The sequence below is a fragment of the Molossus molossus genome, unplaced genomic scaffold, assembly GCF_014108415.1.
Source record: "Molossus molossus isolate mMolMol1 unplaced genomic scaffold, mMolMol1.p scaffold_m16_p_22, whole genome shotgun sequence".
Lineage (NCBI taxonomy): Eukaryota > Metazoa > Chordata > Mammalia > Chiroptera > Molossidae > Molossus > Molossus molossus.
The window spans coordinates 19,207,180-19,226,036 of NW_023425358.1; the positions used below are offsets into that span (position 1 = coordinate 19,207,180).

Here is an 18,857-nt window from a genome sequence, read left to right on the forward strand (position 1 = left end):
TGAAACCCATGTAATTTCCTGGGTTACAAGCCTGCCTTTTGTTGTAATATGATGACTCAGGGTGGCTCCTGGATGAGGAGAGTCACTGGGATACAGAGGCCTGATGAGAACCTGGAATTCTCTGACCCCCCTCTGCAAAAGGAGGGAGAAGAGCTCGGGGGGAGGGAGCAAACTAATCAATCAAGTGAATCAAACCAAGAGCAAGATCATGGGAATCTTTATGTTATAGCCAAATGCTGTGTCAAACCTGGGGACCCCCTGCTGTGATTGGCACCTGAGTGGGTAGTCTTGAGGAACTGGCCCTTTAACTGTGGGTATGACCTCCCCCCTCCCCCCCCCCTGCAGGCAGATAGTGTGAGAACTGAGTTATGTTGTAAGACCAGCAGGTGTCACAGAGAATTGCTGTTGGGAAGAAAAGTCCCCACACATTTGGAGACCAAAGTGTCAGAAGGCAAGTGGTCTGTGTGAGTAGGAAACAAGACACAATGGTAGGAAAGGGCTGATATTTTTACTTAGAAATATTAATTCTTGTTAAAATTTACTGCAGACACTGGGGAAGGTCAGGAGGCTTTATTACCAACCAGCCTGTGTCCGTGGGACACCTGTGCTGTTGTTCATATTGTGTGCGGCTCTTTCCTCCTTTCGTGGACATAACCCACTGCAGAGGAGTCCACCTCACAGATGTGCCACCGAAGCTTCTCCCTGACACGAGGCTTAGAGTCAAAATCTAAGGGCCAGGAGTTTTTGTCTCACTTCCTTGTCATCTGAGACACTGTGAGTAACTATAGCTGCTCCCACTGCCATGAGCTGTAGCACAGTAATAGTCAGCCTCGTCCTCAGGCTGCAGCCCAGAGATGACCAGAAGCCCCGCGTTGGCCGAGGTGTCTTTGGATCCAGAGAAGCGGTTGGGGACACCCGATCCCTGGTATTTATCTGAGTCTGATTTATAACTCAGGAGAAACCGGGGAGGGCTCCCTAGTTTCTGCTGGAACCAGCGTATACGGTAGCCACCAACACTGAAGCCACTGCTCAGGGTGCAGGTGAGTCTGGCTGAGGCTCCAGGAGAGGCAGAGAGGGAGGGCGGCTGAGTCAGCACAGGCTGGGAGAGAGAACCTGCAAACACAGACACTGTCAGGGGTGGGACAGGGACCAGGGAAGGTTCTCAGGAGATGGAGCAGGAGGGGAGTACACTGGGGCACTGAGCCTGGTCCCCAGGGCCTGTCCTACCTGTGCAGTGAGAGAGGAGCATGAGGAGGAGAGGAGTCCAGGCCATGGTCACAGCCCCTGAGCCCACAGTGGGCTGGGCTGCCCCAGGCCTCCTTTTCTTCCCCACCCTCTGCCAGAGGAGGGGCTTCCATGCAAATGTGCCCACCCAGTGCCTGCCAGCCCCTCCCTGAGCCTGGTGCTGCAGCTCAGCTCACCCCAGACTGCGGGGATGCAAGGTTGCTTCACCCCTCAGGACACCCAGGGAGGAAGCACCTGCTGAGACAACACATCAGTGAGCACAGGCCCAGCCTCAGTCCCAGTCTCCTAGGAGTGAATGCTTCTCAATGAGCAGCTCTTTGATGCCACAGGGCAGTGCCACAGCACCTTCTACTGGTGACCCAGAAAACACTGCCCAATGGCCCAAAGCCCTGCCATCCCACCTGGTTTCTTCAAGTCTGTTGGTCACTGTCTCTATTCACCATCCACGGTCTGGTTCACACATACTGTGATTCTGATATACTGTAGCCATCACTGTAACATCTCAATCCCAGGGGCCAACCTGATCAGTGGGAGGTGCAAAAATATACTTGAATAATTAATTAAGTTAATTTAACCTGAAGTGAAGATGTTGCAATAGTAAATGCACAGTGACCTCCATGTCCAATGTCACACCCAGACTGATGAGACTGGATCAGAAGCACCTGCTGAGACAGCACAGAGGTCCCGCTCAGGGCACTCTGCCCGCACAGAGAAAACAGAGCAGCTCAGTCTCCATCAGTGAGCACAGGGCCCACCTGGAGGCCCAGGCATCTTTGAATGAATCGTCCTCACTGAGCAGCTGTGTAGGGATCACACAGAGAGCCCAATGGATAACCTCCTAAAAAATAGATCAAATACATACTTTCCTTGGAAGACACAAAATTGGCTCTAGAAGAAATAAAGTGTGTAAAAAGATGTTTTGTAGTAAAAAACAAAGAAAGTGAGTAATGAATCGAATCCACTGAATAGCATCAGATACAGACATTTTCACAGGGAACCTCTAACAACCATTAAGAGATCAGATGGCTCCAATTTCATTGCTTTATATTTTTACAACATTGAAAAGTAAGTAGAATATCATAGTTCTTGTTATAATGATAACACAGCTTATACATGAATTATACATAAAGGGAAATTACAGGCCAATAGCATTTAATACTGCGACAAATATTTAAAGTACTATATTAACAGATAGCCCAGTATCAGCTAAATAATTTTATACACTATTATGAAGTATGGTGTATTCCATTGATACAAGTTTTGTTTCATATTAAAGAATATTTAAATACTAAAAGACATTAATACATCAATAAATATGATCACATTGTGTTGATTACTGTGGACAAAGCCTTGTAGCAGATGTAACACCGACTCCTAACAAACCCCATCAAAATACGAACATGTGCATTCATGACGTGGTAGTAAACACTCTCTCACACAAGCATGATCTGATACTAAATGCAGCATCATAGTTAAAGAAATGGTGAAGGGGCATTTGTACAAAAATCAGGAATAGGCAAAGGTGACCTTCGTCCGCTCAATTGTTCAACCCATTCTGAAAATATCAGACAATGGGGCCTGGCTTGTTTGGCTCAGTGGTTAGAGCATAGGCCCTCCAGACCCATTAGTCGCAGGTCTGATTCAAGACAAGGGCACGTGCTCAGGTTGCAGGAATCCCAGGCCCCAACCAGGGCTGTGCTGGAGGCCACCAATTGATGTGTCTCTCTCAAGATCGATGTTTCTCTCTCTAAAAAAAAAAAGAAAAAGAAAGAAAAATCAATTAAAACACACACACACACACACACACACACACACACACACAACTTCCGGAGTGCTTTAAAAACTATTAACAATGGAATTAAAAGGAGAAACCTACATTTAGGGCTCAGCTGTGAGAGGAAAGGCCAGGCAGACATTCTGAGATCCAAACACAAGATAGGGCCCGGACTCTCGTGCTGGTGCAGACGCGCCGGCAGAGGGCGCGCTGTGACCCACATCACTACCAGTCAGTGCCAGAGGCGTGATGGGAGGAGAAGAGCAGCAGAGGGGTGCACGCAGCCCCTTGCTAGGGGTGAAGAGGGTCTTGAGAGATCTGAGGCATCACCCAGGTCTGAGGTGACAGTGTGCCCGTCACTCAGGCGGCATCAGAGTTTGGGGGCTCCTGTCTCAGAGCCAGCAGAGCCCACATTGCAGAGGCTCCAGGAGAAAGGGGAGGTCTTGTGCCCGAGTGACCCGGACGCAGACAGAAAGTTGTGAGTCCGCTGTCACAGGACCCGCTCGACGTGGAACTGAGAACTCCGATGCCATCCGCGCCCTGGTGCTCCGTTTCTTAAATCGGACAAAGGCCCACTGATCAGGGGACTGCAGGGGAAAGACTCCAGGACATGCTGGAGACACCTTGCAGCTGTCTGCTGAGGACACTCAGTGGGAATTCTGACAACAAGCTGATTCTTATTTCCTGGACAGACGCTCCTAGCGGCCCACTTCCTCTTTGAAAGTGCATTCTGGCTCCTCATTTTCTACCAGAACCATCGTGGATCCGATTTGGTAAGCAGCCAGGGGCTGGGATCACAGCTGTGTTCTCACCGCCCATGGCTCAGACAAGTGTCCAGAGCGCCCCCTGCTGGCCCTGGTGCACGTAGCACCATGTCTGAATTCCATGGCAGCATCCTGCCTGAGGGAGGTACAGACCCCACCTAATCATTGTCCTTTCCACACACTCCTAGACGTGAACGGGTCCCCACATGGCTGCCACCTCCTTACCTCACTGAGCCTCGGGTCCACAGAGTGGCCTCCTGAGAAGAGGACTCGCTGGTGCTCCTTCCCTTGTTTCCACAGTGGAGGTAGGAGGCCTGAGCACTGACTCCTGGGGCAAATGTCCGGCTCAGCAGAAGGATAGAAGCTCTAAGCCCAGAACAGTGTCATGATTTGGGAGGGATCAAGGCCTCTTCCTCTCAGCTGACCAGAGCGAGGACTCGTGGCCGACACGGCAGCCTGAGGGTTGGAGGGACCACAGGCAAAGGGGTTTTAAAAGGCAGGGTCCAGCTTCCCAGTGGCCACCTGGTGACATTTTGGACGGCAACCTGATGGATTCAGGGACATTCCACAGGTTCTGAGAAGTCTGAAGAGTGTCCAGTCAACCCCACCACGTGTGGGCCCGGCTGCACTGGGCCCCGTCTCTCCTGCAGGGGTCCCGGTGGCGACCACGTTCAGATCCTCCAGTGAACAGTCAGGAAAGTTCCTCCTCAGCCCGTGAGCAAGGCCCGGGCATGCAAGTGAGGGCCGGACAGGGCAGGATTCCGAGAGAGACGTGAGTTTCGTCCTCATACACTGGTCACCTTTCATCCAGGTGAACCCCAGGATCGAGGTTTAACCTCATTGTAACTGCTGGCGTCTGCTGGACTCTGGAAGCCAATAGATGACAAAGTCTTTACATTACAATCCACAAATCTTTGGTTTCCTCGTAATGTCCCCTCCCTGTCACCAACTTCGAGGCTGAACTACAGTTAGATTTGTATCTTTCAGAATGGTGGTGGCCAGGCCAGCCCTGCTGCCGTGAGTAGAACCAGAGAGCTTTGCCTGTGTTCTGTCGACACCAGATTAGCCCGGTTCCCCCACGCTGAGCTCACCTCTCGGGTGCATGAGGGTCACCCTGCAGGCTCGAGCACGCAGAGAGGGAGGGTGGCTCATTGCGCACAGGCTGGGACAGACGTGAGTATACAGTGTGCACATATATGGTCCGAGATTACCAGGCAAACAAAATGCTCTGCTCAAGAGGGACATCTTTGGGGGCTCAGAGGAACCTGGAAAGGAACCAAAGCCAAGGCCAGTCCTCATTGTCAGCAACGCTGCCTCTGTGGGCCCGGCTGCAGCTCTGGGTCTTGGGTAAAGGGGGTGGGGAGGGTAATGGGGGACATCTGTAAGAGTGTCAACAATAACAAAACAATAAAAACACTTTTAAATTTGTTGTATGTATTTGGATGACAATACACCACTTACTAGATTTTGAATAGAAACATAAGCCCCTAGGAGGGGGCACTGGGCAGGGCCTGGAGGCTGGTCCCAGCTCAAATCGCCCAGGTCCCCCAGGAACAAGCTCTGACCTCACTCTAGTGTCCAGCCCAGACTCACCATGTGTGACATCGTGACCAGACCCATCAGAGACAGACTCAGCCTTCCCACTATCTGCCTTTGCCTTAATGTCAGGCCATGTGTCCTCTTCTGTGGCCTCCCCAGCACCTCAGGACAATTTAATGCTCTATTCAAGGTGTTCAGGGTGAGTCTTTCCACACCTCCCTCTGCGTTCAGTGGTCAGGACTCGGGTGGTTTCTCACATAAACTCTTAGACCAGTATGAGGTCCAGAGCAGTGACCAGCCCCATGGAGGAATGTCCCCTTCTGTGCAGGACAAGGGTTCTCTCCACCCTGGTGGGCAGAATGACTCAACCTGCTGATTCCAGTCCATAAAGACTGCAAAGGTGACGCATCTATATTTCATCAATATCCATGCGAGACTGCAAGGATCATGAAGAATAAACAAATATGACAGCAGCAAGGAAGCTAATAAAGACCCATTTAGGGCCCCCAAAATAGGGATCTGTGAATATTGTGACATAGAACTCAAGATAGATACAAAAGAACACAGATAAATAAACAGAATCTGAACAAAGCATGAGAAAATGAGAACTTCAACTAAAAAATACCCAAAATACTAAAAATACAAAAGGACTAACTCCCCAAATAAAAACCCAGGAGATGAAGAATGCAATAGCTTTCAAACCAATAAAGGAACAGTCTATATTATTACAGAGTTTATATTTCCAGATATCTCAGGGTCCCGTGATTTCTGAGTGGGCTGATCCTAGGTGCCCGTGTGCAATCTGAACCAGTTAAGGAGCCCGTGGTCACCCAGGGAAGACTGTGGTGCACATCTGATGGGAATCTCCCTGATCCCTTAGATTGACTTATTTTGTTACAGCTGTTGGTTTGTAGGTCTCCTGTTCTATTCCATCATCCCCGCTCTACAGCCTCTGACATTTGATGCCTGTATTGGTCATGAGAATAAAATGTTTTCTGTTTATGTTCCCCACTCTGGATTTTCATTTTTCTCTTTTATTCAGCCCAGAAATTAGGATGTTTTCTTGTGTCCCCATGATATACATGTGATTAACTTTTCTTTTGCTAGTCTAATATTATACTAGTTTTCAGGATGAGGATTGATATATATAAACCACTTCCTCTTCTGTGAAGGACTTTCCTCTTCTGGGAACATCTTCCTCTATTTCTAACATAAAGGGGCCCAGGACCTGGGATCCCACCCACATTGGTGTGTCATCATGTTTGGTTGACAAATGCCCCATGTCTCGACAGCAAGAACACACCAGAACTTTCTAGATTAATGTCTGTGATGTAGGAACTCTCTAGCGTAATGAGGGTTGGGTCATTGGCTCTGTTCTCTAAAGTACTGAGATCCATCCACATGTCATAACCAAAGAGGCTGAGGAAACCAAAGGGAGAAAAGAATTCTAGTACCTGGGACTAAACCATACCGGGATCATCTTCATAGATCTGCAAACCCCATTTCCAAACAAAGTCACCTTCTGAGGTACTGAATGCTCAGGTGTCATCACATGAATCATTGGGGACACCATTAAGCCAAAACTTATTAATGTCCTTGGTTTATTTAGGTGTCCCAAATTTTTACCTAATGTCCTTTTACTGATGTAAGATTCCACCCAGGACACTTAGTTACATTTATTAGTCATGTCCCCTTAGGCTTCTCTTGCTGTGACCATCTCAAACTATCCCTGTTTTAGGTGTCTCTGTCGGCACTTAGTGAATGCGAATTAAGCCTGACATTCTTCAGGGCCACGTTTTTACATATATGACTTGAAATTCTTCTACATGGGAAGTGTGTCTCTTTGTCTCCATTTATTGGTTTATTCAACTCTTTTATAGTGTGCATCATGACCCTTTATTTTACACTTCGAGTTATAACCCAATACTATCATGATTATTTGATTGCTCAAATCATTCCAGTCACAATGTCCGTGTGTGTGTGTGTGTGTGTGTGTGTGTGTGAGTGTACAGATATTTGTTTTATTTAAATGATTGTTTATTTCTTGGGCTGCCAGAGGCTCCATGCTCATCTTACGTAATTACTGATGTTAGAATTAAACTTTCTCCAAAGAAGTCTGCACTCTGTCACTTGAGCAGGTGTAGAAGCCCATATCCAGCTCAGGGCAGACTCACCCCTGTGGGCGCCAACAGTTCCAGTTCCACGCTGCGGACAGACAGGAAAATCCACGGGGGAACTGAGCCGAAGTGCACACCAGTCAATGTTTCTATGAGCCACCGTCTGTCTCCATGGGACCAGGCAGGAGTCATACTGCTACCTGCGACTATAATGTGTCACCGCAGGGATCAGTCAGGACGCCTCCCCTTGGTTAGAAAGGTCCACGTCCACACTAAAGTGAGCAATCTGGGGCCCACCGTGTCCATGCATTCACTGACTTGTGTCCTTCCAGCACCCAGCACAGCCACACCCCACCATGCACCTGTTGCCATGGAAACCCCATCGTCAAGGGGGGCCCCGTCGTCTGTACAGGCTCTTTTGCTTTTAGTCTTACAGGCTCCACTCATTGTCAAGGGCTTCAGGTCAGTACTTTCTCCCCCTCCCTGCAGTGAGGTGGCTCACACTTGCACAGTGCAGATGGATGGGTTCTTGTCATCACCTGCATTCCAGCATGGGACCCCAACTTCCAAAATCACATTTAGTGTGCACACATTAAGGGTCTGTTGTAAAATTTTCAGAGTTTGATGAATCCATAGTGTCATTGAGGTGCCTTAACTGTATCTTGTAGAAGAATTTCATTATTCCTAAAGAAATACTTTATGTTCACATAGTCAACTCTTGTTTTTCTAAAGTCCTGTGTACCACAGACGTTCATACTCTCTCTAGAAGTGTGTCTCTTCCAAAATGTGACATAATTCATGTGATACTCAAAATAGCATCCCCTTTTCAAAACTTGGAGGACATCGTCATGGGGTCCTGTTAGGGTGATTACACAGATGCTGTTTTGACAAGTGTCCATGCTCAGACTCTGGCTGCTGACAGTTTGAGGAGTTACTAATAAAACAGCAATAAACATTCACATGAAGGTTTTTCAGTAGACAAATGTATTGGATTTATTTTTATAATTTTACTTTACTTATCTCATTTTTATTTGAGGTATAATTGATATATGTTATATTAGTTTCAGGTGTATACCATAATGAGTCTATATTGGTATATATTGAAAAATTATCTGCAGTAAACATCTTGATGATATCTGATAACAAACATAAGCACATTTTTATTGTTTCCCAAGCTGAGAACTTTGAAGATCTATTTTTTTTAGCAGAGTTCCAGTGTCCAACATGACAGCATCTCTGCCATAGTCACCATGCTGTGCATTGTGTCCCAGACCATTTATTTCACAGCTGGGAGTTTGCACCCTTTAGCCCTCAACCCCTGGACCCCCTTCATCCCCATCTCTGTCATCCACCGATCTGCTATAATTTTGTACATGCAAATCGCCATACTTTGCAATAAAAGTCAGAAAACAAGACAAAACTAGTCAGCACTGGACACAGTGAAGTGGATCACGATCTGAGACGCAAACAGGGCGGAGTCGCCTTCTGCACAGAACAAATAGTGCTGAGGCCCCAGTAGGCTCCGGGGCCCAGGACAATGTTTCGTGTGTTTTAACATCACCAGGAGACAGGATGCTCACCAATCTGAAGTAAATTGTCCCAGCTGGTGGGGACGTGGACTTTCAGTTTTGTTTAGGACCCTTGGTCTGGGAAAGTGCGGCTGTGAGTGACTGAGGACAGAAGGGAGAGAAGGATCCTGCACTCCCTGGCCGTGTTCCTGGATGAACCTGGGCCCAGGACATCGGACAGAGAATAAGCAGCAGTCACAGGTCACAGGCTGGGCCTGAGCAGGCAGCTGCTGGAGTGTTCACGACCTCGCAGCTGAGAGGGGTTCTTGTCTCACTTCCCCGCAGCCTGGGGCACTGTGTGACCTCTGAGACTATCGTCCCATGAGGAGCAGTAATAATCAGCCTCGTCCTCAGCCTGGAGCCCAGAGATGGTCAGGGTGGCTGAGCTGCCAGACTTGGAGCCAGAGAATCGATCAGGGACCCCTGAGGGTCTATTGCTACTACCATAGATGATGCGCTTAGGTGCTGTTCCTGGGAGCTGTTGGTACCAATGTACATGATTATCTCCAATGTTGGAGCTGCTTCCAGTGCAGGAGATGGTGACCGTCTGGCCCGGGGCCCCAGACACTGAGGGCGGCTGAGTCAGCACAGACTGGGCCCAGGATCCTGGAAGAGAGAGGGACACAGAGATGGTGATGCTGGGTCTAGACACAAGAACAGAAAGCAGAGCCCAACCAATCCTCCCAGGGTCCCTTCTTCAGTCCCCATTTCCTGTCACCTGCGCAGTGAGCGATGAGAGTGAGGAGGACAGGGGACCAGGCCATGCTGGACAGAGTCACTGAGTCCTGCTTTCCGTGGCCTCAAGGCTGCAGCAGGGCTTCCCCAACTCTCCCTTCTCTTCTTTATTCTTTTAGAGAGGGAGGGGGCACATTATGCAAATCAGAATCCCCAACTATTTGATCCCTCCTGGTCTCTAGACCAGGTGCCTGATAGGATGGCCATGGGTGTTCGCAGGGGTGGGGCTGTGTGAGGTCCTGGGGTGGGGAAGTCACAGCTGTAAGCCCTGAGCAGAGAGAACTAGGCAGTTCCAGGGGCTGGTCCCAGGGCCCAACACCCAGGTCCTTCAGGAACAAGCCCCGAGCGCCCTCTAGTGTCCAGACTCAGACATGCCATTGTGTGACCTGGTGACCAGAACCCATCAGAGACAGACTCAGCTTTCCCATTGTTCTGTCCACTGCCCCTTCTCTTAGGGCCAGGCCAGCTGTCCTCTCTTGTGGCCTCCCCATCACCTCAGGACATTTCAATGCTCTACTCAGGGTCTTCAGGGTGAGTCTTTCCACACCACCCTTTGCTGTTCAGTGGTCAGGACTCAGGTGGTTTCTCTCACATAGACTCTTAGACCACTATCAGGTCCAGAGCAGTGACCAGCCCCATGGAGGCCTGTCCCCTTGTGTGCAGGACAAGGGTTCTTTCCTCCCTGGTGGGCAGAGGTCTCCTTCCCTGTGGATTCCCAGCAGAACTGAGGAGAAGGGGCGCTCTGCTCTCTGGGGATGGAGGCTGTGGGGAGAAACCCTCATTTGCATTCCTGTGGGCGATGCTGGGTAAAACTTTATCATCTGTCAATATTCCCACCTGCAAGAAACCATAGTCCTCACAGGCTGTGCGCAGAGGAGTCTATTCTCAGGCTCACCGTGGAAAGTTAGGCTGGGAACCTGCCCAGTGACGGTGTTTGTGACATTTGTCTAAGGGTAAAAAGGCAAAAAGTTTAATTTGAATGATAAAATTTTACTTTAAAATTTTTATATTAGTCACCACTTACCCAACTTAAAATGCATGTATATTCGTGTATATATAAAATTACCTCGATAAGGTTGATTTCAAAACATCCATAGAAATGTACTGGAAACGCAATGCCCCTGTTCTTGGTTGAAAAGGTGTTTATAAATGTTCTCCTAAAATCACTTTATTTTTTAGTCATGGCTTTAGGACTTGTATACAGGGGTCTGGTCCTGCAGATCGGAAAGCTGAGTTGGTGCCCAGTGAAACTCCAGGAAGGGTTTTTCAATGCAATGAGAGCCGTCCCAGTTATACAAACACCCAGCACAGACGAGCATCCAGGACAGAGGGCTGTTGGATTCTGACTTGCCAGCCGGCTGGGCACAGCTACAGTCCCTGCCACTTGTGTCCAGAATTTTTAGGGCACAGAATCTGTTCACTCAGCCATTCAAGGCTGAATGATCCCATAATTTCTTTTAATGACCCTCATGTCAGTCATAGGAAGGTGGGGAAGAGAAGAGGTACTATGTCCCTTAAGTCACAGCCCTGTGGCCCTGGGTTGGGTCAGATAACTTTCTGGCAGATGTTCAGCCTGGCTGGCAGTATCCCAGTGGGGACTGACTGAGAGACGACCCGGCCCCGAGAGCAGGGGAGGCTGTGTCGCCCCCATGGACTGTGAGCACCGTGTCGCAGCACTGAGCCGCTGTCCCAGGATAAATGAAATGATCAGCCTCAGGTGCTGCCTGGAGCCCAGAGATGGTCGGGAGGCTGAGCTGCAGAGGGAGCAGGGTCTCACCGGGTCCTGAGCATCCACCTCATCCCCGTAGAGCTGGAGCTCAGGGCAGGTCCTGGGGTCCTGGTAACAGGACACCGGTGACACTCATTTACTGGTGTTTCCCGCTCAGGGAGACTCTGTCTCCTGGAGATCCTGACACTAGGAGGAGAGAGAAGCCCGAAACTCATTGTCCAGACCCGTAGACACTCAGAGAAGAGTGAGCTGTGAGTGGGTGGCTGTGCTGTCCCTTCTATGTCCTCTCTGCCCCCTGAGGGTGGCTCTTCATGCAAACTCATCCTGAGGGTTCACTCTATGTAAGTCCCTCCAGGGTCCTAACCTGGAGATAAATAAAGCCAAGTCTGCAAAACCACATCCCTTGGGCCAGGGTGAGTTTTAAGGAAGATGGAAGAATTTGTTCTAGATTAGGTTGGATAACCATTCCACCTTATCTAAAGTCAGGTCTTGTGCATGAGGACATCTGCCCAGGGCCTGAGAATCTGGTGGGACACCTGAGGGTCGACCTCTGCTACCACAAGTGAAGGGTTGGGTCCATGTCCTGCAGCTGCTGCTAACGGGACACATCAGTCCCCAGCGTGATGTTGCAGTAGTCAGTGTCCACCCACCCCTCCGGTTGCTCAGTCCCTGCACACCGCTGGGCAGCACACACTGGGCCCCGGAGGCTGGAGATCGGGAGATACTCAGGGAAGAAACAGGGTCAGAGGACAAAGACACACTCAGGGCTCCCGGGTCCTCTGTCCCCAGCCCTGGCACTGGCCTCAGGGCACCTGTGCAGTAAGGAGCATGGTGAGGACGGGAACCCGGGCCATGGTGCAGGCCCACCCAGATCTGCACCCGGAGGCTCCTCATCTGGATCTGGGCTCCCCAGGTCTTCTGGGTCCTCTCCAGCAGCCCCGTGTGGGAGGGGCCCTCGTGCAAACCAGCACCCTCCCTGGCTGTCCCACAGCAACCTAGACTTTGAATCTGACCCCTGACTGACACCTCTTCCCAGAATTAGTGGAGGTGAAGCAGGGTCCTGGTCTGTGTCTCCCCAAGTTCCTGGGAGGACACATCGGCTGGGTTTCAATCAGCAGGGGGCACAGTGATCAGACGCAGGTCCACTGGTGGCTCCCAGCTCAGGTCACAGAAAACACCCCTCAGGGACAGGCCACAGTGCCCGGGGCTTCCTGAGGCCCAGGCATAGATGTATGTTTTGTCTTCCCCACTGTCCAGATCGCTGTCCCTCTAAGGACACGGCTGCACTTGTCTGTGCACCAGGCATTTCTCATGTCTCCTCAGGGCTGTTCTCCACCATGACTCACCTGCCCGGTGGACCATGTTCATAGCAGCCTTGGGACCTGGCCCACCCCGATGGAGGGCCCCTGGTGACCGCAGAGCTCGAAGCCCAGTGGGAACAGAAGCCACCCTCCCTCCCAGGGCACCAGGGTAAGCAGCTTCCTCCCTCTCCCCTGGTCAGAGGGAACCTCTCCCCAGATCCGGGCCTGCCCTCAGAGCCCCGGTCTCCCCACCCCAATCCGCTCTTCCCCAGCCCTCCTGAGATGCCTCAGAGACTCCGAGCTCCCGACTCCCAGCAAATAATAACAACAGAGCACGGCTTTCTTTATGACCCGCACACCTTCCACACCTGACTCCAGAGTGAGTCCACGGTCACAGCATCAGTGTAAGAGCTGGGGGGGGGGAGGGGAACTTTTCCTCAGCAGAACCTTCCTACTTCAGTTAAGATTATTCCAATTGGCAACTATTGAGGACATAAGAGGCAAGCCATCCAGGGAACGCTCATGCCTTCTACACTTTCTTTGGTGCCACCGAATGAACTGCAGTCCCTTGACATCACAGGAGAACCCAGCACCCGAGCCGGGAGCACACAGCAAGACCTGACCTCAGTGTGTCCTTCCCTGGATTGAGGGCGGTCTCGGAGTAGCCCCCATGGTTCCCATCCTGGAATCACTCACTTGCTGAGAAAAAATTGGGGTGATAAGCAAGACGAGGCTTTCTTGCTGGCTTTATTCTACTGAGCCACCTTGATACTAGGTTGCTGTTGAGGATGAGGGTTGGGGGGCAGTGACTGAAACTAATTTTCAAAGCAAAGAGTGCAGCCCGGTTTCCACAGCAGGTTTGCTCCCTCAGGGCGGTGTGGGCTTGTGCGCATGTGGACGAGGTTTCTGAGTGTGACCCTGTGGTGTGATCCCGAGTGTGCCTGTGCTGTGTTTCCTGAGATTTATGTCCCACTAATGGGACAATGGTTAGTGCACCCTCTAAAAGAAAGAAATCTCATAACTATGTTTTATGTGCATGTAAAATTTGCAATTAAAATTTATCAAATTTTACATACATATTGTGTGAACTACATTGCATTGTATAAAAACTACACCTCACTAGTTTACAAAAAAATCCATCGTCAGCTAGGCACTTCTCCCAGGCTTTAAATAGACAAAACTGCGTTTCAGAATCACCTTCTATTCAATTCATAACATTTAGTCACAAGCCGAAGCTCAGTACAGTCCTCTCTCCCCCGTCCCGTTAGTCGGACTGATCATGAGGGAGAAAACGCAGCATCACTGTCTCATTTCCCATGTGACAAGGACCTGACGGTTGAGTGAGTCACGCAGGGTCACTGTTCCTGTGATGGGGAACTGGGCAGGTGATTTGGGTTCGTGTCCCAAATCCAAGCATTTTCCCTCAACCTGCCGGTCCTGAACGGAAGGCCACACGCAGGCCGTGTGCCCAGCACCTGGACAATCAGGAGCATTTTCCAGCTGAGCCTCCTGCCTGGTGGCAGTGACCAGGCTGGGACGTGTCATCAGAACAGTTCACTGGAGATTGGACTGGACAAAGTGCTCACGCATCCATGGAAGGGTCTCTGAGCTTTGGTTCCTGAGGGACAAGTAACTAGGGATTTCTCCCAAGTCTGGTGTTGGTCACATGAAGAGTATGTCTATGGGCCAGGCTGGTGATCAGGTGGAAAGCTTGTATCTCATTTTCCTCTCAGGCTGGTGTCCTGGGTTAGCACAGTGATCCTTTTAGATCTTAAGAAGTCATAATCATCCTCATTCTCTTTGTTTTCCAACCTCAGAGAGAGGCCCAGAGTCATCAAGGAGAGTGATCAGGTCTGGAGCCGAAGAACCAATGAGAGACACCGAGGTTTGAGAATCACCAGACATTATGGTTGGAGCTCCTGTGTGGGCACTGTTGGTACGAGGGCACCGTACACACCCAACTCTGCTGCTCTTTCTGGTACAGCCAGGGGGTGGCCAGCTGAGTCAGTCCAGACCAAGCACAGGACCCTAGGAGAGACCACGTGTTACATCACTGCTGAAGAGCCCGACTCTGAGAAGGCACCCTGACCCTGTGTGGTGTCAGCTGCTGGTGTCTGCCACTCACCGATCCCTGGAACAAAGAGCAATCTGTATGGCCACTTCCGCTTATACCCACCCACACCTCCTCAAGGGAAAGCATGGAAAAATAAATAATATAAACAATAAAAGTGCTTATATGACTTATCTACTCAGTGCTAACAGTTTTAATGTGCTATCACATAAGAAAAAATTTCACCACTTGTTCAAATTTTCTTTTTTTATTAATTGGTGGATTTATAATTATTTTTTGTAGATATGTTCAAAGTTTATATATATTTTCATATTGGGACCAGAATGATATGGACTAAGAACTACTTTTAAAATTATATACCATTTTTATTCATTGTAGATAGATGATTTTTAAATCATCTAATGAATTTTCAATTCAATCTCCATTTTCCTACGTACATAATGGTAGTTTCCATCATTTAAAAATTAAATTGATTCCTCATCTCCAAATAGTTGCTTTTTTTTTTTTACTTCTATTATTTATTTGAAACGTTCTTGGTTAAAGTCTTTCCAAGTGGTTGTGTCAGCAGCCAGCATGAATGGTTCAAGGTGAATGCTAGTATTTCCTCTTTAGGAATAATGTTTCTTTCTAGATTAAAGACACACAGTCATTAAGATATTAAGGGAGTATGCTTTATTTCTTTGTTTCTATATTTATTTTTTATAAAACCAGGATCTATCATTGTAATTGGCAGCTTCATAAGCATGTATTGAAAATGTCATGTGGTTTTCTACTTCAGTCTTTTGCAATTAAAAAAAAAAAAACAGCCCCAAAAAGTTCATTTTGAAACAAATATACTTATTTCATCCCTATGACTGATCCCCACTTGTATGTCTCTTTGGTTTGTTATGACGCTTTATAGTCACTAAGTTCTCATGTTTGATTCCCAGCACATGCAGTAGAAACTTGATCTTCCTTGCCCTGAATCTCCCAAAGATCTGGCAGACCTAAGGGAGGCGCCTTGAGTGAGTAAATGATGAGGACATGGGCTCCTCTCTGTCCTCATAAACTGTCACAGATTTCTCCTGCTCTGGGTAAAGAACCGTCTGTTGAAATCCTGGCTCAGATGTAAGATGAGGGACAAACACAAACACAAACTCCTTACCCATCAGCTGAGCTGATCCCTGCGATTCTGAGAGAAGCCCCCTGCTTTCCTGTTTCTGCAGGAATGCCCATGCTTACACGAGAGCCTGCGTCCTGGCAGGAGCTTACAGGGAGCGTGTCTGCGCAGAACTGAGTCAGGCCCAGGAGATCCGGAGGCAAGGTGACTGCATGTGGCCTCAGGAAGACAAGGAGCCGCCCGACTGGGGTTGGGTGAACATGGTGAAAAGTACTCACATCTTTGGGATCTTGACAAAAACCAGAGATTGGATAGCATGGGTTCCTTATGGTCAGATTCCAGTAGGTTCTTAACTCCTGAGCTGAAAACATTGGCATCCGTCTCCCACTGATCCTTCCATTGATTATCCAGAAGGAGGCTGAGTCCTCTAGTATCTGCCTGTGGAGAAGTTACCAGGCTGAGAACATGAAATTAAAAATATTTCAGGTATTCTCAAATCCAGAGACCCTCGGAAAGTCGGCAGATCCTCAAAGGGAAGTGAGAGATGTGACAGCAGAGTCACTCTGATGTAGAGTTAGAGGAACACTGTGATCACAGAGTGATGAAACCACAGAGGGAGGGGACGAGTTGTATCTTCATTCTTCACATATCTGGGTCACATTGTTTTGAAATCATTCTATATTGGGTCCTATTTATCAGCTTCTTCTTGGGACAGGATCTCAGACAGGTGTGAGCAGCATTCCTTGCCAGACCTGAAGCCAGAGCTCCAGGCTACAGTCTAGGGCTGCGGCCTGGATGCATCTGTTGCCAGGACGTACTGTCCATCACTGCAGTGCTGCTGCTTCTGCTATAGATGATCTTGCTCCTGAGACCTGACCTCACATTGCGGATGGATGTGTCAGCACAACCTGGAAGCAGAAATCTAAAACATATAAAAGATAGAGGGAGATGAGGTTTGAGGATCCCCGATTACATTGTCCATAGCTTAATTCACTTGAGAACCAACTTTCCCAGAAGATGTAGTTGTTCAGTGGGTTCAGAGGTTTGATGAGATATAAGAAGTGTTTATATGTCAAAATGATGCCACGCTACCCAGTGCTGCTCCTCTGCCAGGCAGTATGTCTTGGTTTTCGGTCCTGGGTCCCAATCTCTGAAGGAGGCTGGATGAGCAAGGACAGATGCAGGGACTTGTGTGCACAGGGCAGTGTCCACACTGCAGGAAGTGGGGCAGAGCTGGGGTAGGGAGCCTGTATGAACACGAGCATTTGGGAGCCTTAACCTGGGAGCCTTAAAGTCAGTGGAATAATCTCTGATAAAGGTGAAGCAAAGGGAAGCCTATGCTCTGTGTCCTACAAAGTCCTTGGGGTCACAGGCACAAGGAAACAAAGAATCAGGAATCCAACAGTCCCACCATGTCTACCTGTCCATTCCCAATACATCACAGACCAGGATACCACAGGGAGGATCCACACTCTTTCCAAGAAAGGCTGAGGCAGATCTGGAAGTAAGCTGTGGTTTAGTAAGAAGGATGTTTGATTTTCCATCCAGGATTCACAGATTCCATCTATAAGCCTTGTAAATACAGCCAAGAACCCTGAAATTAGTTTCTCACTCAGCAAGTTGTAGGTCACACAGTCCTACATTGGAGTGAGGTGACTGTTGCAAATATGTCACCCCAGGTGCACATTGCAGGTGACAGCATGGGCCCAGCACCCAGTGACACCCATCTCAGGTCCCCTGTATCCACACCCTGCCCCTCAGCCCTAGGGGGATTGTCTCCCCACCTGGTTTGTGTCTCTTCTGAAACTAAAACTGTAGTCTTGTCTCACCTTAATCTGGTTCCTGTACATTTACATCTACTCCCTTCAACTCCCCTTCCCCAAGTGCAGGCACGTCTCGTGGAACTAGAGAAGGATTATTCCAGGACCATTGTTTCTTTTATGTCTTTTCTAACAGTTTCCATTTCTTTGCTGAAATTTTCTACCTCATTCTTTATTTAAAGTACATTTTATCCGAGGACTTTGCAGTTAGTTTTTCAATTTGGGAAAAACTATTATCTTAGCCACATTGAGTATTTTGAACCAAAAACAACGATATCTACTTAAGTTTACTTTTCCTGCCATGTTTTGCACTTTTCACTGTATAAGACTTTCATTTCCAGATTTATTCTTAAGTATTTCATATTTATGTTGTTACAAGTAGTATTGCAATCTAACAAGGGAGTTCTGCTCCCTGTGGCAACAAAAGCCAAACTCATGAGGCAGGTGCTGGTGAAAAAGGAAAGTGGTTTATTCAGGTGCTGTAAGACCTGAGAGAATAGCAGACTCCCATCTCAAAGACCACCTCCCTTCCTGCTCAAGCCTGTGGTTCTTATAAGGATAGAGAAAGGCAGGATTTTTTCTATCCAATTATCTTGCTAGATTTCAGTCCACTCAGTCATGTTCATTCATCTTTCTAGCTTTTGGCATGCTCTGTATAAGAATCTCCCACAGAGTTATCATGGCCAATGGGGGATACTCCCCAGCACTCCCTGACTGTCTACAGCAGTGGGGAAGGGAGAACTGCAGAACCTATCATTGGGAAGCCTGGAGATGCTATAACCCTCAGCCCACCTCCTGGGCCCACATATCCAGGGAGTGGTATGAGTCTGATGATCACCCCAGGATCCCAACATGCCCATATCCCCTGTACATCCCCTGTACATCCCCTCTTGTGACCCACCCCTCTGAAGTGGCCTGTCAGACTGTTGGCTGCCCAACGTAATAATAGTATTGTTGTTATTCTTTAAATGTGGATAGTTCACTGCTAGTATATAGAATACAATTTATTTCCACATGATAGTTTGTATCACAAAATTCAGATTTGAGCCCTCAGACCAGAATCATATCTTAGGCACTCCTGGACCCTGAGCTGAA

General features: G+C 48.7%; 2 gene segments (V, D, J or C); both read right to left on the bottom strand.

The window, feature by feature from the left end:
- Nucleotides 1-760: 760 nt before the first annotated feature.
- LOC118640357 lies at nt 761-1,273 on the bottom strand. The segment is given in 2 exon segments: nt 761-1,113; nt 1,228-1,273. Coding segments are annotated over 2 exon segments (399 nt in total).
- Nucleotides 1,274-9,278: 8,005 nt separating this feature from the next.
- Nucleotides 9,279-9,807, bottom strand: LOC118640358. The segment is given in 2 exon segments: nt 9,279-9,613; nt 9,726-9,807. Coding segments are annotated over 2 exon segments (381 nt in total).
- Between the last annotated feature and the right edge of the window lie 9,050 nt (nt 9,808-18,857).